Source organism: Caloenas nicobarica, chromosome 5 (assembly GCF_036013445.1).
Source record: "Caloenas nicobarica isolate bCalNic1 chromosome 5, bCalNic1.hap1, whole genome shotgun sequence".
NCBI classification, from domain to species: Eukaryota; Metazoa; Chordata; class Aves; order Columbiformes; family Columbidae; genus Caloenas; species Caloenas nicobarica.
In genome coordinates this window covers 67,787,077-67,807,323 of record NC_088249.1, presented here as the reverse complement: position 1 = coordinate 67,807,323, position 20,247 = coordinate 67,787,077, and the positions used below count along the sequence as shown (strand labels likewise).

At 47.2% G+C, this 20,247-nt stretch overlaps 1 protein-coding gene across 3 annotated transcripts in view; it reads left to right on the top strand.

Moving 5' to 3' along the window:
• PLCB2 (phospholipase C beta 2) overlaps positions 1-20,247 on the top strand; it is a 54,249-nt gene that overhangs the window by 20,680 nt on the left and 13,322 nt on the right. For all 3 annotated transcript variants that reach the window (XM_065636108.1, XM_065636107.1, XM_065636106.1), the window contains 22 exons: positions 660-735; positions 1,337-1,437; positions 1,912-2,078; positions 2,259-2,405; positions 2,685-2,842; positions 4,816-4,898; positions 5,277-5,361; positions 6,753-6,924; positions 7,747-7,844; positions 8,578-8,674; positions 9,581-9,665; positions 10,108-10,232; positions 11,246-11,400; positions 11,840-12,004; positions 13,094-13,193; positions 13,469-13,573; positions 13,901-13,986; positions 14,084-14,180; positions 15,331-15,384; positions 16,479-16,689; positions 16,845-17,013; positions 18,445-18,521. In XM_065636108.1, coding sequence (XP_065492180.1) covers positions 660-735; positions 1,337-1,437; positions 1,912-2,078; positions 2,259-2,405; positions 2,685-2,842; positions 4,816-4,898; positions 5,277-5,361; positions 6,753-6,924; positions 7,747-7,844; positions 8,578-8,674; positions 9,581-9,665; positions 10,108-10,232; positions 11,246-11,400; positions 11,840-12,004; positions 13,094-13,193; positions 13,469-13,573; positions 13,901-13,986; positions 14,084-14,180; positions 15,331-15,384; positions 16,479-16,689; positions 16,845-17,013; positions 18,445-18,521 — 2,613 coding nt within the window. The remainder of the gene's footprint in view (positions 1-659; positions 736-1,336; positions 1,438-1,911; positions 2,079-2,258; positions 2,406-2,684; positions 2,843-4,815; positions 4,899-5,276; positions 5,362-6,752; positions 6,925-7,746; positions 7,845-8,577; positions 8,675-9,580; positions 9,666-10,107; positions 10,233-11,245; positions 11,401-11,839; positions 12,005-13,093; positions 13,194-13,468; positions 13,574-13,900; positions 13,987-14,083; positions 14,181-15,330; positions 15,385-16,478; positions 16,690-16,844; positions 17,014-18,444; positions 18,522-20,247) is intronic.

Here is a 20,247-nt window from a genome sequence, read left to right as displayed (position 1 = left end):
CGTTACTACAGAGAGAAAACAGCTTGTTCTTCTGAAATAAGCTAGAAAAAATATCTGGTACAGGCTGTAACTCTCTTTAATGCCCTGGTCTGTCTTTCTTGCAGCATGGTAAAAGCACTTTATTGAGTAAAACGTTAGACCATTAAATGGTCCAGATTAAGAGCTAGGTTTATAAAAATATTCGGTATCTCCAGGTATATGTAAGGCTTTTGAAACTCTATGTCTGAATTCTGAAAATTCCACTGAGCACCTGCCTTTCTCTTTAGACATTTAAATCCCTTTTGAATCATAACAAGGGTGCTGCAGTTTTTGCCTTGCAAAGGGCAGTTGGGAGCCAATATGCACTGAGTTTGCATAAGGCTGCTGCAGCTCCCACTGGACGCTTTCCCACCTGTCAACACATTCGGCTCTTTGTGTTCCCCATTTTTGGCTGTGAGCACCTGAGATGCCAGGAGGTTAATAGAGCTGACTTCTAAATTTATCTGCAGAGCAGACCTCCTGGCTGCTGACTGGGATATTCTGAAAGCTGGGGATACTTGAGTTGTTGTTACTATTCCGTAGTACAGCAAAGAGGTTGCTTTAAGCAGCCACCCAAACCCAGGCTTTTTGACTTCACTCCTCTTACATTACGGTGATTTCTTTTTTCCGTGTCTGGTCAGTATTTTTCAGATGTTCCCTGCAGACAGGAAGAGGGTGGAAGCAGCATTAAGTGCTTGTCATCTTCCAAAGGGCAAGGTAAGGGTTTCACTAGGTAGCCAAAGGTCTCACTAGTTTGAGAATAACCTTTTTACCTATCGTGGCTGTGATGGCCTTGGCTATGAAAAACATAATCAGCCCAGAGTCTCTTAGTTGCTGTGAAACCTTTTCCTTACCACTAGCTGCTATACCTTAACCATAAGGCTGCTAAGATCAGTTCTAACTGTTTGTATTGCAGTAATGCTTGCGGCTCCAGCCCTTGCACTACGCAGCACAAGAAGCAGCAGGTTCCCTTCTGCCTGCTTCACTGTCTGCTCTTTGAAGCAGTGGATCTGACGGTTAACAATGGCAGTTCTGCCAACCCGCTGAGCACGGTGCAGGCCCCTGACAGCTCCCACCACTGCATCACGCTTTAGCTTTATACCATCGCACAGGAGGCTCAAGGGGCAGTTTAAATAACTGTCCGTCCTGGAACAGGGCATCGTGGTGCCTCTCCACTCCCTCTGCTCTTTCCTAAATACCTTGCCAGATGTTCCAGTCGCTTACATTGTCACAAAGAAGTGCTGAACTGTGGACATTGATGGAGAGGTGAAAGCCGTAATGGGTTTGTGGTGCTATCATGTCTTTATTGCATTCCCAGAATGACGCCATCAACCCAGAGGACTTCCCCGAGACAGTGTATAAAACTTTCCTCATGAATCTGTGTCCACGGCCTGAGATTGATGAGATATTTACCTCACAGTAAGTTTCCTTCAAGCCGCAGCAGAGAACTTGATCTCTTGTGGCAAAAAAGAGTGGCGAGGGGACTTTACGCTATGTGGTTTATCTGGTCTTAAGCCTTAGAAGAACAGGAAGCCAGGTCACAAAGCAGTGTCGGTGCACCTAACGCTTTCACTCGCTGCCTGAATAAAAAGGAATAAAAAGGATGAGATCTCATTGTGCTGCAGGGACTCTTTATTGTCCCCGTCCAGAGGGCTGATTACAGGTCAGCACTGGATCATGCCAGTGGGATGCTGCCTGTGGCAAACAAGGCCATGTACAGTGTGAGAACCATAGATCCTCACACATAGCCAGTGACTTTTTTTCAAGTAGATAAATCTGTGACTTCTTAAATGGACTTGATTTCACAGGGCAAGCAATTCAGTGTCGTCTGAAATTCAATTCTGGGTAATGCACAGGCCTTACCTCTGCTCCTCTGTCATTCTCTCACCTCAGCCATTTAAAAGCAAAGCCCTACATGACCAAGGAGCACTTGGCAAAGTTTATCAACAAGAAGCAGCGAGACTCTCGCCTCAATGACATCCTTTTCCCGCCAGCCAAACCTGAGCAGGTGCAGAGCCTGATAGAGAAGTATGAGCCCAGCGGGATCAACATCCAGAGGGGTGAGTCTTGTTCGGCCCAATATCTTGCTATAGTTAGTATGAAAACAGCAGAGGTTCTTGCACCTTCTGGAGCAATCGGCCCAGATCTCCCAAGTTGCTGTGTTTCAATGCAGCAGCAAAGAGGTGCCAGAACCATTTTGTTTCAGTACTGTTACGTTAACAGCTTTGTTTTCCGTGTAGGGCAGTTGTCTCCGGAGGGGATGGTCTGGTTTCTCTGTGGCCCTGAGAACAATGTGATAGCACTGGACAAATTGATGCTGTACCAGGACATGACCCAGCCACTCTCACACTATTTCATCAATTCATCACACAACACGTATTTAACAGGTAGGGACAGTTCCAACACGTGCGCACCACCACCTGGGGGGTGAATGAACCTGCAGTCGGGCAGATGTATCTGCCCTGAAGTTTTGAGGGCTGAGGGCTGTAATCACCCTGAGGAGCTTGGCACTTAAATGCTGTGTGGGAAGAAGAAATGTGACCCCGTAACTGAAAACATCTTGTCAGTCTGCCACGTTCACCTGCTCAAGGGTGGCAGAGAGTTCTGTCGCTCCTGTTCTGTGTGAATAGCTGATGTTGAGCCTCCCTCTGTTTGCTCTTCTGCAGCTGGTCAGTTTTCTGGTATCTCCTCTCCCGAAATGTATCGGCAGACACTGCTGGCTGGCTGCCGCTGCGTGGAGCTGGACTGCTGGAAGGGCCGTCCCCCGGATGAGGAGCCCATCATCACTCATGGGTTCACCATGACAACTGAGATCCTCTTCAAGGTACGAAAAGGAGTTTTCTCCAAACTTGCTTCCCCCTGCTCGGTTTTAGACTGGTCTCTGTTTGAGGAGGCTGGCTGAGGGAACTGTCAGATGGATGGGCTGAGGGCAAAGATGTTTGAGCAGAAAAGATTGATGGTGAGATGACAGGGGAATGAATGTGTAGATGGAATGAAAGTTGAACAAATCTGCAATAGGTTGGCGTTTGTGTACGTTTTTGGAGTGGGAGGACGAGAAGGGTGGTTGTTAGCTGGATGAAGATGACTGAATGAGGGAAATGTGGACAGTCAGGTAGAGCTGATGGAAAGATGGTAGAGTAGATGTGCCTGCGTACACAGGGCTGTGCAGCAGATGGATGTATGGACAGAAAGGTGCACAAGGATGGTGGATTTATGGATGGATGCAGGTCAGAGAAAGAAATAAAAAGGCTTTTGGAAAACAAATGGCTAAACTGAGTTTATCTTCTAACCGGCCTGCAGCGGCTTTCTGTGGCTCACAGCCTCACACAGTGTAGCTTTGGAGGAGCAGGTTTCAGTTACTTTGTAATTACACGACTGTGTGGAATGTGTTCAGTGGAGCAGTCGTCCTCTGGCTCGCTGGGCAGACGGCTGCCCCGGGGACTCAGCTCCCAGGCGTCAGCAGCACAGTGCAAAGCCTGCTTCTCCCTTGGAAATGTAGGGCACGTAACTGCAGAAGTTACAAACAGCTTGCAGGTTACAAATCAATGCATCACACTTATATTTTTCTGCACTCTTTAACATAGCTGCTGCCGACAGGCAGAGGCACTTTAGATTCTATTTAAAGCTGTTTATTCTTCTTCATATCTTCCCCCCAGTTCCCACACTTCACTATTACTAAAATATTTATGTTGGGGAAAAAAAAAAAGGCAAACCTTAAGATCAGAGGTATTGGCATATCCGGTGTCAGTAATTTCCCAAATCCTGTAGTACCACTGCTGCTTTTGCACAGTGGTTCACTGCAGACAGGAGAAATAACACCAGCTGTAGCTGCTCTAATTGCAGAGTTCTGCTGAAGCACGTGACTGTACCTCAAGGAAATTATAACCTGTTAACACAGCATGTGCCCAGGTTTTAGTTTTATATGATGTGTAGATCTTTCCCTCCACATCTCTCTCTCTTTTCTACCATTGCCTGTGGCCTTTTAGTAGCTTTTTCAGCTCCTCTGAACCTTGTGTGTTTCTGTGATAGGAAGTGCAAGTGGTCCGTGCAGGAGCAGCTGTGGCAGCCTCCCTCGTGCTAAGGTCACGGCTGGACCAGGATTTAGGGGGAGCAGGGGACTGTCACGGCAAAGGAGCAAATGACACTTCTTTACCATGTCAGTTAGCAGCACCAGAAAAGAAAATAGGGGAAAGCTTGTGGCAGTTTAACAGGGGCTTGGGAAAAATATGATTGTTTTTTCTTACATCAGTAATGCTGAGAACGTTTCCATGGTATTTGCATTTGAAATGTCAGCACTGCTGGTTACTGAACATTTTGGTTTTCTCTGTTGCTAGACAGAAGGATTTTATAAGCAGGTGAAATGATAGAAAATTGGACAGGTTCAGAGGCAGGTAGAAATAGGGTTCAAGCAGTTTGATCTGGTGCTGCGCACACCTTTCTCTACCAATTAAAAGTGCTCATGGCAGTGGCTTGCCTCTCTGGCAAGTGCTTTCACATTCATTTATGTATACACTGAACTATGTAAGAAAAATAAACCCTCATATTCTTACATCTTCGGCTTCATTTTTTTATGCAAGCTGTTGAATTTAGCCGCATGTTTTATCATCTGGAGCTGGAAATCCAGGCGGGTATGGAAAAGATCACGCAGTTATTCCCTTCTGACTGGGAGAAGATTAGTTCCTTGAAAGAGAAGCTCCCAACAATGACCAGTTTGGGGTTGGTTCAGTGAGAGGTCAGCCACACAGCTCTGTTATTAATGAGTGCTGATATTTTCCCTGTCCATTGCCTCTCCTTTAGGATGCCATTGAGGCCATTGCAGAAAGTGCTTTTAAAACATCTCTCTACCCTGTCATCCTGTCCTTTGAGAACCACGTGGACTCGTGAGTATCTGGTGACTGGGAGAATCGTGTTCTCTGTTGTCCAGAGCAGAAAGGGCCACTGGGTTTTCAGTGAGTGTTTGAGCTGAAACGAAACACCGATTGAGATTTCTGAAGCAATGGGAGGTGGGTCAGCACTGAAGGGTGAGCAACAGGCTGCAGAGTGAGAGTGACCACAAGTGTGCAGCCTTTTAGCTCAGATTAGGAGAGTATGAACAAATGTGAATAAGTCCGAGATGGGACTTCAAGGTCTGCATAGCTATCTGAGCGGCGGCAAGAGGTGGGTATAGTACAGAAATCTTGAGATAGTTGCTCTTGCCGAGCTCTGGATTTGGGCATCTGTTTTCCTGTTCACTCCTGCTTGATCTCTTTGTTCCTTAGGCCCAAGCAGCAGGCGAAGATGGCCGAGTACTGCCGAACCATTTTTGGAGATATGCTGCTGACAGAGCCGCTGGAAAAATACCCGGTAAGTGGAAGTTGGGGAAGGAGGCTAGTGGAGAGGTCTTTATGGAAAAACAGTCACTCCTGGTGCTAGGAGATGGCACAACAGTTACAAGGACAGTGAAAAAGAAGACTGTTCATAGTGGTGAGCAACACAGCAAATGGATGGAAGATCTCTCAGTCACAGAGGTTTTCCGAAGCCCTTGCCTGACTCTGCTCTTATTTAATGCTCTGTGACTTGGGTGACTTTGGAAGCTGAGCTCTGGGTAACAAAGGCATACCAGTTGTACCAAGATGGGCCAGTGTATTTTTGTACACAGTACTGTTTCAGATCTGTCTGCCAGCTCTTGATTTGGAAAGAAACAGGAACAAGAGCTTAGTAGCACTTCAGGCTCTTCCTCGCAATGCTTCTCCATTCCTGTTACCAGGCTGGACATAGTCCCCTCCAGTCAGAGAGGGGCAGGTTGGTGACGTGCATTGCGTGGTGCTCAGAGGAGCTGAGTAAAGCTCCCAATCCACTTCACCTTCGTCAGCAGCTTCCTTGTGCAAGCTTGTGGTTTTGTGGACAACAGTGACAGCTTTGGTGATCCCTGGCACACTGCTGCTTTAGCCGCCTTCTGAGAGATGCTGATTGACAATTAACGGGAAGTGTCTGTGTTCCACAAAGCGTGAGGCAGTTCCTTGGGATAAGTGGTGGAGTGGGGAGCTGAGACACCCAGCCCAAGTATCTGTTTTCGAGCACTGAGATCACAAGAAGAGCTGAAAGGAAGCAGGGAGCAAATCAGCAGTTGCCCACTGTCCAGACCCTTGTCCTTGTCCAGGCAACAGGGAGAAACAGGGCGGGTGTGTGAGGAGAAACAGTTCAGGCTATTAGCTAAATTATTAATAGGCCTGTTGCTATCTGTACAGGGAGTGTAGGTCGAGAAGCACAGTCTGAGTCACACATCCTTGTCTTGAGCCACCTACTCTGGGATCTTTTTTTTTTCAAATCTGCTGCAAGCAGAGTGTTTAAATGTGGCCTGAGTGCTGATCTAGGACTGAGGCTCTGGGATAATGAGGGAGTAGGTGGAATGTGAAAGCCAGAGGTGTGTGGATGACTTCAGGACATGGAGGTGTTTTTTCAGTTGTGCTGCAGGATGGGTAGCTGGGAGCAGCATGACCTGTGCAGGCAGCAGAACGTGGGAAGGCTGAGAGGTGCAAAATGCTGGTCTGAAACTGAAGGTGAAGTCTTAGAAAAAATGGCGTGGATATAGTGGGGTATGCTGGCAGATGGAGAAATTCAAGGAGACAGTGGGTGAGAGCTATGTCCATGTACCAGTAAATGGCCAGAGGAATGATACTGGGAGGAACAGGAGAGATGAGTGTTTGAATTCTGTCTTTGCGATGAAAATTCAGTATGAAGTTTATTTGTTGCAGCTGAAGCCAGGAGTTCCTCTGCCAAGTCCTAAGGATCTCTTAGGAAAAATCTTGATTAAGAACAAGAAGAAGCAATCTGTATCTGGGAAGAGGCAGAACTCTTTGAAGAAAGGGAGGAATGTGGAACCAGAAATCATTGAGCAGCCAAGCCCTCTGGATGCTGAAGATACTGGTACGTCTGAAGGGAAATGGGACCAGTACAGCTAGATGAGCGAGTCTGGCCCACTGGAGACCTTCCAAATCACCCAATATCAGCTGGAGGCAAGCCGGTACTGGTCATTAACTCAGTTCTCTCCAGAAGCAGTATAAGCTTGGAAGAGAAACTAAGTCTTCAGAATATTTTCAAACACTTCATTCCAACCAAAAGAGCCCATCAGCAGTTCTTTGCCTGCTCTGAGGTGTATGGCAGCATGAGTTGGTAATTCATTGATGCACACTGGCTATTGCCTTGATGGAAGGGTGGGGAATTTTTACTGCTTGTAGCTCTCTGATAACCACAAATGTATGATGGCCTTGTTCTTCGCCATGAGGTTCTTGGAGGTTTACAGAACCTTCAGCCCCGCCCTCCTCCCCTCCTCCAGTCTCAAGGCTGTCACCTCTTGGGCTTAGGGAACCTGTGGTAGAACAGTGAATTTTCAGCTCCTGTCGTGGTAGGAGCACATGAAGGCAGATGAAGACAAGGCGAGCAGCCCTACAGAGCACCTAGAAATGGACATTTATTCCCACAGAAGTGTGTGAGCTTTGGGAAATCAGCGCTGTGAATGTCACTCTCGGGCTGTAATGGGAGCCTGCGGGTGGGATGATGTGGCCTCTTGAGTGTGCTAGTCCAGAGCGTGCTAGTTCAAATTCGGATTTGGCTAATAAAATGGTATGATTCTGCCACTTAGTGCTCCTGCATGACTTGATGGTGAGGTTTGGCAGAGCTATCCATTGCTGGCAATCAGCAATGGCTTGTCTCGGTGTGCAGCTGATATGTACCCTTGTGTGTGCTTAGTCTGGGCAGGTGATGTGGCTGAAGAGGAACCAGAGGAAGAGGATGAACATCTGGGAAACCTGGATGAAGAGGAGATTAAAAAGATGCAGTCAGATGAGGTGCTGTCACTGTTGTTTCTGTTCCTTTTCTGGTTTTTGTTTTGTTTTTTTCTGACCTCCAGTTTCCTTTGGGGCCTCACCATATTGAATAGAGATGAACTCAAAATGCCAAGGGGAATGAACATGCTATGACCAATCAGGAACTTTCCTTCCCTCGTGGAATAAGACTTTTGCAGGAGAAACCGAATAAGAGAAATTATGTGGCAAGCTTAGAGGATATGGCAGAAGGATTGTTATTTCTGACTCTGATATTCTGCATGATTTGGAGATAACTCTGTGCCTTCAGGGGGTTTGGAGAGGCTTAGCCTTAGTCTGATAAAAGTTGTTACTGAAGCATGAAGTGCTGCTGCCGAAGGGGGAAGGAGGAGATCAGCATTCCCTTGAATAAATAAATCCATTTCCATCTCCTCAGTGTCACTCGGAGAGGAGGGAAAACAATGTCCCGGGTGTGTCCCAGACTTGGTGCTTTCAGAGGCTAAGGAGGTCCTGGGCTTCTTACACACTGATGCCTCTCCGTGTGCCTCACTTTCAGTTTTTGCCAAGCTGCCTAGAAACCGTGCCCCTGGCTGTGCTGCCCACAATGTAACCATAGGACCAGGAAGTCGAAGAAACTGGTGTGCTCTGGTCAGGGCAGCCACCAGAGCTCTTCCGTCCTGAAGCTGAAGTGTGTTTTGTTTTGTGTCTAGGAAAAGACTCTTCATTTATCTTGTCTTGGGTTTTGTTTTCTGCTCAGGGCACTGCTGGTTTGGAAGTGACAGCATACGAAGAAATGTCCAGCCTGGTTAATTACATACAGCCCATCAAATTTGACTCCTTTGAAGTCTCTGCCCGTAAGTCAAACTCAGTCCTTTCAGAATCCCAAGTATTTCCATTTGACCAGGAGTACAGTGCTTTCAGATGCTACTGTTCTCCATTTTCTGTTGTGTTCTCTCTCTCCCACAACATATGCGTGATCTCGAACACTTCCCTTCTGCCCTCCTCCCTGTAGTAAGGAATTGGTAAGGAGAAGACAGGGATAAGTCAGATACTGCTCCCAGTTGTACAAGTGAGGGTGGAAAGAAACAGCCCAGAGGCCGGTGACATCTCTGTGGGCTTGATTTGCTGCTTTGGAGGGCAGGGTTGAGCCCAGCTTTTCTTAGTGTATGTGACTGGCCTTCCTCTTCCATGGTGATTGAACAGAGAAACATCTGAAACACTGAAAATGCATGTGATTTCTTTATACACAACAGGTTCCTCTAAACAGTTCTCTCATTTGGGTCTGACTTTGAGTGAGCTGGTTTGACCGATGAAAGAAAGAAAAGAAAAAAAAAAAGGGGGAGTGAAGAAGAGGAAACTCAACAAAACCAAAAAAAATTGTGCAAGATTTTTGAATATTTGGATTAACTTGGAACTAAAACTCCAGGCAGGAGCGATTCTCTAAAAGTCACTGAAATCCAGAAAGAGCTGGGCCAACTTATTGCCATTTAAACTTTGCAAGCCAGTCCTGTCTGTTCTCCATGCAGTTCCTGTCTTGTAGTGCACAACCATTGTCTCTCAGGTAAATATAAATCACCTTTTATGGAGTATTATTCTTCATCCCTTTTCAAGGGACCAGAGAAAGGTAAATTGTCTTGATAGAAAATGGTACCTGGGAGAAAGTGGTAAACAGGCCAAGTGCTTCTTGGGTCCTTCAGTCCTCACACAAAACAGGGGCTGGTCATGCCTTTCTTCTAAATGCTTTTTTATCTTACTTGTAGAGAAGAACCGGAGTTACGTCATCTCTTCCTTCACGGAGCTGAAGGCTTGTGATCTACTAACCAAGTTCCCTGTGCAGTTTGTAGAGTATCCTTTGGGCAACCTTTGTCTGGCATAGGTGGTTGTATGGAGTTTGGGAGCTAACCTGCAGCTTGGGTAAGGCTGAGGTATATAGAATCATAGAGTCATATCCAGCTGGCTCCTGGTTTCAGGACCTGGTAAACATTCCGTCAGAGATGTAACGTGTGGAGGTGGGCCATGGGATCTTCTGGGGTGGCTTGGGGGCTGTTCACAGAGATTCTCGACAGGGTGCATCCTGCTGTAGTGAACGCCAAGGCTGCCAGATGCTTGTCCTTCAGTGGAAAGGGGATGGGGAAGAAGCCTGTTGTTGCAAGGGCCTCACTTCTTGTCTGGAAGGCTCTGAGCATTTGGTAGCAGAGCCTAAACAATTTTCACAATCCAAATATGTGAGCTAGCCCCAGGGTACACAAAGAGTGCTCCAGACTTGTTTCCAATAGAGCAACTGCAGATACAACAAGCGACAGATGAGCCGGATTTACCCCAAAGGCACCCGGATGGACTCCTCTAATTACATGCCCCAGATGTTCTGGAATGTCGGCTGTCAGATGGTGGCACTCAACTTCCAGACCATGGGTGAGTGTCACATTGTCCTCCAGCTTCCGAGCGGGTGAGGCTGTGTGCTTGTGTTCGCTGTCTCTTCCGTCACTGCTGGTTCCCTGAACACGATTATTCTGTGTGCCTTCTCCCAGAGTGCTGTTCTGCTTTGACTCTGTGTCCCACAGACCAAAAGCGCTTCTCTAGGCCCTGCACAGACCTCGCACGCAGTGTCCGGGGTGCCGGTCTGACACACTTGTGCATACACATGTACACAGACTTGCTGTCATCCCCGCAACGTGATGTCAGACTAGATAATGTGCACGGATGCATCAGAAGCTCCTGCTCCCCCTGAGTTGCATCCTGTTTTGCAAGGCAGCAGGCAGGGCTCCATCTGGTTCCAGGACTCGCCTGTCACTGCTCTTATTTTCCAGTATTTCGATCTGAACAGGGAAGAAGGGCCTTCTTGTGCCATAACCAGCATGAGAAGGAAAGAAAAGCCTCCAGAGAATGTTATTCTTTACCCCTTTTCCTTCCTCAGAGGGATGTCTTATGTATAGAGAGTGTAGGAGACTAGCTGTAGGGTCAGTAGGAGAGGGAAAAAAAGAAGCAACTTTAAAAGGGAGTGAGAGATGAGGGTTATGAAGAGGATGTCAGGTGCAGAAACCACAAGACAGTGTTCTCAAGAGAAGTGGCAGGGGAGAGGATGGCCTCAGAGGAGGCCCAAAAAGAAAGGGAGGAGTGGAAGGATTCAAACAACTATTTACTTCACACCCCAAAATAGCAGGTACTTCTTAAAGGAGGTTTTAATTTAGTTCTACCCAAGACTTATGGTGCAATCATAAGTAAACCACTTACCTTTCTTACAACAGCTGCTGTAATATTTTTCCCTGTAGGGTGCTGAGAGGCTTAATTAGTTTTTGGAATGGTTTTGTGAGCCTTTGGCTGGCAGGCGCTGTAAAAGAACAGCATCTTTCAGCTCACCCGCAGCACGCGAGCCACCCGATGAGGTCCCACAGCAACCTGTCTCGTTGTGTTCCTCTGTATTGCAGATGTCCCCATGCAGCAGAACATGGCTCTCTTTGAGTTCAACGGCCAGTGTGGCTACCTGCTCAAGCATGAATTCATGCGCCGTCCAGACAAGCAGTTTGACCCCTTCTCTGTGGACCGCATTGACGTGGTGGTGGCGAGTACCCTGTCTGTCACGGCAAGTACCAACACGGTGTTGGCCCTCCCCTCACAGCCCGTTCCTGGCACCACGGCTAGAACTGGCATCTATGTCCCTGCTATTCATTACCCAGTAGGGTTCTTAGTGACAAACGAACCTGGAGAGTCCCGGGGGAGAGTGTTACCATGGCAACTCCCAGGCTTTTCGCTATTTTAAATTAATCATAATCGCATGAAAATGGAAAATTAGCATCTGCCACATGCAAGAAGCCAAGGCTGTGGTGATGGGGAGGGAGGAGGTTGGAGGAAGTGCTGAGGCAAGAAACATGGGTGCAGGTAAAAGAAAAGCCTATTGTGGATTGGAAGCTGCAGCAGAAAACATGTTTGGGGTGGGAGAGTGACTTTGGGGCGAAGGCCTGGGGGGTTCTTCTGTTTCATTCTTTTCAGCAGTTGCTAATTATGTTTCTGCTTGTTCGTAGATACTCTCTGGTCAGTTCCTCTCAGACCGCAGTGTGAAGACGTTCGTGGAAGTGGAGCTGTTTGGGTTACCAAGGGACACAAAACGCAAATACAGAACCAAACTGACCTCCACTGCCAATTCCATTAACCCTGTATGGAAGGAGGAGGCTTTTGTTTTTGAAAAGGTAATAACATTTGGTAGTAATTCAAACAGAGGAGCCTTAAAGAACCTGTTGGCCACAAGCACTGCCTCTTGAGAGGTCAGGACAATGAAGGGACTCCCTTCTGGAGATCTCAGTCATGGCTGTAGACACACCAGGCACCTCAGATAATATCCAAACAACAACATCCAAACCAACTCTTCATCACTATTTCCCTGAACAGACAAGGGGTAGCTGGGAACATTTCTGAAAATAACAAGCATCAGAAGTCTCCCATTTGTGATGCACTTCAGACCGAATTGACTAATCAGCTTTGAAAACCTCAAGCACCAGGAAGCAGAAGGGAACTGAATGTCTGTGGTTAAACTGTCAATGAGAAGCAGACAAACTGGAGAAGTAATGGGACCAGTGGGAGGTTTTCAGTTGTGCTGGAATACGGAAAACTGCCCTGTTTGTCCGCGAGAATTCAGGGGTCACTAATCCAGCTGCAGGGTACAGGGAAGTTAAGTCAGTGATAGTGATGTCTGGCCTTTCTGCAGTGAGTTACAAAGGCAAAATACATGTTACACAATTCATCTCTGTCAAGTACACTGAGAAGTAGCAGATATTTTCAGCCTACTTGGGATGTGGTAGATAAATATTATCCTCATTTAAGAAAATGCTTTTCAGGCTTCAGTTCTGGCAGAATAATTTTTAATTCATTTTATGGCAGAAGAAAATGGGCGAGGAGGGAGACAAGAGCCCTTATGGCCCAGTTACCATGCTTGCTAAATTATCCTTCCAGGTTCATTCCGCGCTCTGGTGAATTGCTTCATGGAAGCTGTGGTTTGGAGGGTTTGTTGCCTCATTTTTAATTTAGGTAAACTGTCCTCTTGTGATCCTATGTAGTCTCTCCTCTGAGAAGTCTGTTTTGTGGTGTTTCTGTGAATTCAGTTATGTCTGTCATAAACTGTGGCCTTAAATTACAAGACGCAGAAATAGGCAGTGGCTTCCTTGGAGAGATGGCGTTGTTCTGGTGGAAGGAGGAGAGAGTAAAGCTCTACTTAGAGAAGCCAATATGCTCTTAGGAGTTAGAGGCGAGGACATGGGTGCCTTACTCTGTTTTTTCCTTAGATCATGATGCCCGAGTTGGCGTCTCTCAAAATTGCAGCTTGGGAGGAAGGAGGGAAGTTCATTGGTCATCGCATCATTCCCGTGGTTGCACTGCACTCAGGTAAATGTGGTGGAAATTCCTTTGGCTTTTGTGCCCTTGAGACCTGTCCATTGGAAGCTGTAAAGAAGATAAGAACATCTGCATATTTTGCTACTTAATCTCCATTCCTGTAGGCAGTGGAGCCTTCCAATTCATCCTGTTGTAGCCTTGGCTTAATTCCATAATACATTCACCGTGCTCTTCTGTAAAGAGAGACTTTGTTTTAGTGCTGGGGCACACACACAAGGAGGGACAGAGATTGTCTCAGCTTATCCTCTTCTGCTCTCTGTTTCCAGGCTACCACCACGTTTGTCTCCGCAGTGAAAGCAACATGCCGCTCACCATGCCTTCCCTGTTCGTGTACCTGGAGATAAAGGACTACGTTCCTGATGCCTGGGCAGGTAGTATGCGTTAGGATGCTTGTGGTGGGTGCGCTGGCTTTGTCCAGGAGCTTTGCAGGTTAGGAAAGTCTTAACCTGGCTTGGGCTTTTGAGAGCAGTATGTTCTTTTCGGCTTCATAGAGGGGCCCCACTTCAGAGTGGGACTGGGGTGGAGGCAGTCCCCTCGCTTTGTGCGGTCAGGGAGAAGCTTGTTCCAAGTGGAAAATACAAAATATCCCTTCTCCACAATTTCATGTCCTAAGCCAGAAAGGAAACCAGGAGGCCAGGAAAATCAGAGTACAACAAGTTATTTGATCATCTGAGCAAAGACCTTCTTTTTGTTTCCAGATCTGACTATTGCTCTCTCCAACCCCATTAAGTTCTTCAGTCTGCAAGACAAGAGATCAGTTAAGCTAAAAGACGGCTCGGTGGAGGTAAGCTTCCCCAAGTTCTGGCATTGTTTCTAAAACATGCCGCGTGGATTCAGCCTGAAATAATAGAGTTTTGATTTATTTCTGATCTTTTTTTTAGAGGCCTGGCACACAGAGGAACTTCCCACCTGCTGAGGTCAACGGGATGCCAGACTCCACTGGGAAATTCAGCACTCCTCTTTCAAATGGACCTGCAGGTAAAGCTGTGGGGTGAGCTAAAAGCAGAAGAACCAGCCTGTACTCTTGCAAGGCTGGAAAGAGACAGTGCTGGGGACGACGATCCTTGGTAATGGGGTCAGAACCTCTCAGGCAAAGTCACCAACTTAAATTCTTGTGCTTGTCATTAATGGCAAAAGTTGTAGCTATTCCCTGACTCCTGGGCTGGCATAAGTGTGAGGTGCATAGTGCTTGTACTCCACAACGGAAGAGTAATCTCGGGTATCTCCTGAGAACCCCAGGAAACAACCTGAAGATCCAACTGGCCTGAACATGGTTTCTCCCTTCCAAGGCAGGGCTGAGGTGTCGGGGTAGCACTGCTCTTTGCTGGCTGCCCTGCTCGTTGCTGAGGACTCTGGCAGAGGAACCTCAGCTCTCCAGGGTCAGCAGAAGGTTCCCTGGGAGATATCTGCATTAGGAGGGAACCACTGTCCAGGGAAGAAGTGGCCTGTGGCAGAGATGTAGCCTCTCATCTTAAGCGTGAAACTGGAGATTGGGTATTGATTTTGAGCAAAGACATGAAAATTCTGGATATTTGTGAGATAAAGGTTTTAAGATCTGGCTTGGTTTTATCCTATAATATCTCGCTGCCCTGCATCTCTTTGTTGTTCTTTTCAAGGGTCTCTTTCTGCACATTACTCTTGATTTATGACATTTTAAATATGTTTAGATCCCCCTGAAAACTCTTGATCTTGTGAAACTGTGCTTGCACCTGTCTCCAGTTGTATAATACCTAGAAGCTTTAAAAGATTTGTAGTTTTATTCATCAGCTGAGATGAACACCAAACTCTTTATAAGATCCATTACAAGTTCAGAGTTAACAGATACCACATCTGGCATTCTGCAAGAGCGGGAGTGAAGCACAGTCCTGTGTTTTGACTGCTAGATTATATGGAGACCCATTAACATAACAAGGGCAAAATCTACTTAACTCTGGCCAGTCAGATGAGTTGATAAAAAGTTATGGATTTGCTTTAATAGAAATCAAAGCACTTAAGCATCTCAGCATCTTAATTAACTCCTTTGTATTCACACCAACATCCTTCATGATCTTGATGAGCTCTCCACTGTCTGTTTTTGATCTGAAGATCCAGGATAGAACATAAACAGGAACCTCTTTTGTGGTTTCAGGAGCAGCAGCTTTCACCAAGGATGAAACTGTGACAGAAATGACACAGATTGCAGGTAACTCTGCTCATGCTGTTGACATGGGCTGAGGCCCTGACAGTCATCCTACATTCCCTCTCTGCCCTGTTTCTGACTGAGATAGAGATGAAGCCCGGTTTGCAAATTAAAAAAGACCTGACCCAACCCCGCCTGTTGGAGCCAGCACTAAAGACAAACCCCGTGAATCTTTGGGCTCAGGGACCTGGTTTTCCTGCCCGTGGCACCATTTGCCCATTTTGACCACTGCCACAGTGTGTGGCTAGCTCTTGGGCTGGGACAGAGCTCGCAGCAGGTCTCAGAAACGAGGCTTGAAGTTTCCATGGTCTACACCCTACACAAGGTGGGCCACTGTCATCTGCACAGGTGGGTCAAAAGAGCTTCGAACTGCACCAGCTTTGGCCCTCTGAGGCCACTGGCTGTGGTTACTTTAAAGATGTACTCTGGAAAGAGGCATCACGAACTGTGGAGGTGTAATGGGCTCTGGTTCGGGAGTCTGGACTTGCTGACTGAGAGATTTGCATTTTTAATAGCTATGAGCCTTAAATTCCTCAATCTGAGGCTTTGGGAAGGAGCTGGCCCTGCACAGCACAGCCTTGTGTTGCAGACACATCCACAAGTTCTGTTAGTTTTTACACATTCCAAGCCAAAAAGAAAAGTTGCTTCCCCTGAGAAGATAACTCCCTGTGTCCTTTTTGCCACAGATAACACCATCTGACTGACTTGCTACTGCCAGATAACAAGTTCTCCAACAGTTCACAGGCATCCTTCCCCTCTCGTTTTCATCTGCCTCAAAACCCCTTTCATTTATTCCTCACAACTGAAGAAACGCGAGGCATTAAAACTTGAAGGGGTGAAAGCACTTGTCATTATAACTTAGTTTTGCAAAAAAAACCAGTAATGAAATAACAGAGCTTTTTTCTCTTATAGTTAGAGCTGCCAACTAGCTTAACAATTGCACTGTCTTTGGGCTACTTAGAATTGTGGAGAAGGGTGAATGATGGTGAAAAGAGGGAGGAAAAGTGCTGAAAAAAACTGTCTGACCCCAAAAGGCATCACAGCAGTTGGGAAATGCTGGGTGAGAGAAAACAGCCTCTCTTTATTTTGCATTTTAGAGCCTGAGACAGTCAGCCTCGCGGAACTGCAGCAGATGAAGCTCTTTCTGAAGCTGCTGAAGAAGCAGGAGAAGGAACTGAGGGAGCTGGAGCGGAAAGGAAGTAAACGGAGGGAGGAGCTGCTGCAGAAATATTCTGTACTCTTTTCGGAGTCTGTCTGCTATGGAGGCAAGAAAAGGATGATGCACACTAGGAAAACCCAGAAGAAGAGGTAAGTGCAGCACAGGGTCTGCCTGTGAGTCACTTCCCCAAACCAAAGCTGCTCCGAAGGAAGCACTGAGTGGTGCGGGCAGCCACATCACCCTGGGTTAGGGGGGCGGGAAGGTCAGGGTGGTATCGGCATCAGCTGCTCTATCCGCTCTGCAGGAGTGTGACAACAGGTGATGGTGGTACATATGCAAATCGTGTAGAAATGGCAGAAAGCATCGACAGCCAAGTTGGGGAACTGAGAGAGAGGCTGGAGATGGACCTCATCCACCTGGGGGAGGAACACCATGATGGGATTCGAAGGAAGAAAGAGCAGCACGCCACAGAGGTAAGGACTGCGAGTGTCAGCAGATGATGTAGCTTAGGAGAGTCCCTGCAAGGACAGCCCGAAAAAACAAGTTCTTCACTAAAACGTTAGCTTGGAAATGCAGCCCCAGGGCAGAAAACAGCCCTCACAGCAATTGTCAGGTCCATGCAAGGTAATCGAGAATGTAGACAGTGATGCCTTATTTGTTAGAAGCTATAAAAGTCCAGCAGAAATATTTTTATAGGTCTGCAATTTGATGCGTGGGAACAGAAGAGCCCCACCAATCCATTTGGTGTTTGCTGTTGCTGTGTCTGTGCTAACACGTGAAAGCCTGTGAGGGGCAGGGCTCCTGGGACCAGCCCGTAGCACCCACAGCGGGGCTAGAGCTCATTCCTCTTGACATTGGGCAAGTGTTTTGCTGTTTGACTTAGCAGAAGTCAAAGTGTCCACATAGAGTGTCGCCAGTGAGTCCCACCAGTGCCTCAGTGTTTCCCACACCTCAGACTCCCCACCCTGAGCAAACGCCAGCAGTAGACACAGTGATGCCTGGAGACACAGCGCGGTCCACAAGGTGGTGGTGATAATATGGCATATACCATCTACTCCAGCGAAAGGAGGGTGGTTCCAGGGCTTGGAGGCCTTTTCCTATCATTATTTTCCAAAGGAGTTTGCATCATGTGTCTTAAGTCTTAGTTTCCCTGGTGCATTTTGGCTTGACAGGCACCTTGCAAGCTGTCTACAAGACTGGCTGCTCTAGCCTGTACCAATCCTGAGGGGAAAATAACCTGCCACTTGAGAACTAGCTTGCCTGGAAATCGTGCTTATCACCAGAGAGAGAAGCCAAAGGAATAAAACATCCTTGTCTCACAGCTCTGTCAAAGACTGTGAGATTTAGTGAGCGAGGCTACAAAAAGGAGACCAAAACCCAAGTTCTCTCTGCGCAGCACATAGCTCAGCAGCCAGGGTTTTTTCCTTTCGGGCTGTCCCTCAGCAGGCAGCAGCGCAGGCAGCAGTGCAGCAGGCAGGTCTGATTGCTCTCGAGATTGACCTGCCAGGAGTTTCACATCACTTTGTTTCTACAAGACAGGCCCATCTTGCTGCCAGCCCCTGGTATTGGGAAGGTAAGCTCTGCTGCTCTTTCCCACCTGCCCACAAGTCAAGTGAATCTGGTGCTGCCTCCCGCACAGAGATAGGAACCTGTCCATAAAGATAACCCAGAGATGTGTGATGTGGCTGTGGAGCCGTGGTGGAGTCAGTCAGCCTGCACGGTGCGATCTGTGCCCGTCCGAACTCAGCGCTGTGGTGCAGGGTTTGCACAAAACCTCGGGGATTAGCTGGCCCTGGCATTCAGCACAGGGAGGGATAAAGCTGAATCTGGTGGCAATTAGATATGGGTGGCACGCTGTGTCTCATCTTGGTTTGTTTTTGTTCTTGTTTTCATACCTTGAACAGCAAGTTACCAAGATAACAGAGCTGGCCAGAGAGAAGCAGACAGCTGAGCTGAAGGTGCTGAAGGAGTCATCAGAAAGGTAAGCTCAGTGTTTGAATAACAAAGTCAAAATGCCTAGCTCTCATCTGGGGTAGCGTCTTCTGCTAGATCTCAAAGCACAGTACTACAGACAGCAAGTGAATGCAGGGGAAGGGAAGCATTTCTTTTACTTTGGTGAGAAATTGAGGCACAGGGATGCAACATAGGGTCTCACACAGGGGCAGTGGTGTGATCTCCAGAGCAGTGTTCCTGCCACGCGGCACCACCCAGGGCACTGGTGTTCAGGCTGCTGTAAGTAGCCCTGACTGATTCAGAAAGATCAGAAATAAGGCTGCTGGTCACTGAGTGTCATCTCCATCTGCTGTAGTCAGTACATCACATCATCCCTTCCAGGGACTGATTGGCTCAGTCTTGTAAGTGAATTGAGCATCTTGGCTCCAGTAGTTAAATAAACTGGCAGAATCAATTCACCCATTGCCAGCCAGGCATTTATCCATTTGTTCTTAGAGTAACATTGTCCTGAAGCTAAAATCCTCACTCATTCCTCCTTACTGTTAAATCCTCTCTCGGCCTTTAGTTGCTAAGTCAGGCAAAACTTCCTCTTTCTGCGTCCTCCATCAAGACAGATTTTGTGTTTCTCTCAGCTATTCAGCATACTCAGACAAGACTGAGAAAAACAGGTTGAGTAGCTTGGTAACGGTTTGCAAACAACACGTTGTCGTTTAGCACAGTCACATCTCCAACTGCCCGTGAGGAACTCCAGAACAATTTAAAGATCTTGAGCAAGGGGCAATAAAATGGCAGGTAAATTCAGTATGAATAAATACAAAATAATGTGAATGGAAAAAAACTAACCATAGCTCAGCTGTACACAGGGCTGAGCTGTTGTCATTCAGGAAGGAGATCTGCCAGTGCTGCGGGTCCTTCTGTGAAACAGCTCCTTGTTCACTGCTCTGCAGTGGCCAAAGTGGCAAATAGAGTTTTTGGAATTGTATGGAAAAAAGGAGATTCCAAGTCAGCATGATGCCATCAGATCTGTCTCCGCCGTGCGGTCGCTTTGTCAGTGTGCCATCTTGAACAAAATGCTTGAACGAGTGAGAAGGGGGTGGCAAGGACAGGCAGCAGGGAGGAGTAATTTCTGCAGGAAAAGAAATTAAATAGGACTCAGCTTGGTGAACAGATGATTGAGGGGGATGTGACAGAAGCACGTAAAATCATGAATGGGATGGAGAAGAACGGGGGAGTGATTACTCACTGTTTCTCATAAGAGGAGAAAGGTGGGGCAGCCAGTGCAGTTCTCAGGACACTTGTGCCACACAGGGTATAAACTGGCTTCTTTTCCTCTCAGGGCAGGAGCTATGAAGGCCAAAAGTGGAGCTAAACTCCAAGGGACAGAGGTGGTACTGGTGGTGTGTCAGCAGCTTCTCGTGCCCCAGCACCCTCTGTCTGCCTGGGCACGGTCTCTGGGCTGCAGTTTGTGGTTTTGGTGGCCACACGTGCCTCAGGGGCACAGATCTGAGGTGTTTCTGGATTTTGTTCTATTCATCTTTCCTACTGGTTGAAGAGTTGCCTTTTAAGTGTTTATGGGTTTTGCTTTTAAGTCACGTCCCATAGTTTGTGTGCCTTTCTGCTTGCTTCAGGTTTTCTTTTTAGCTCTGCAATATGAACATGTAGTATGGTGGTTTTTTTAAATTTAGCAGTGTGAGTACTTTCAGCAAATCTCCTGCTCCAGCAGAACCCGCTGTAGTAGGTATGCAATGCAACCT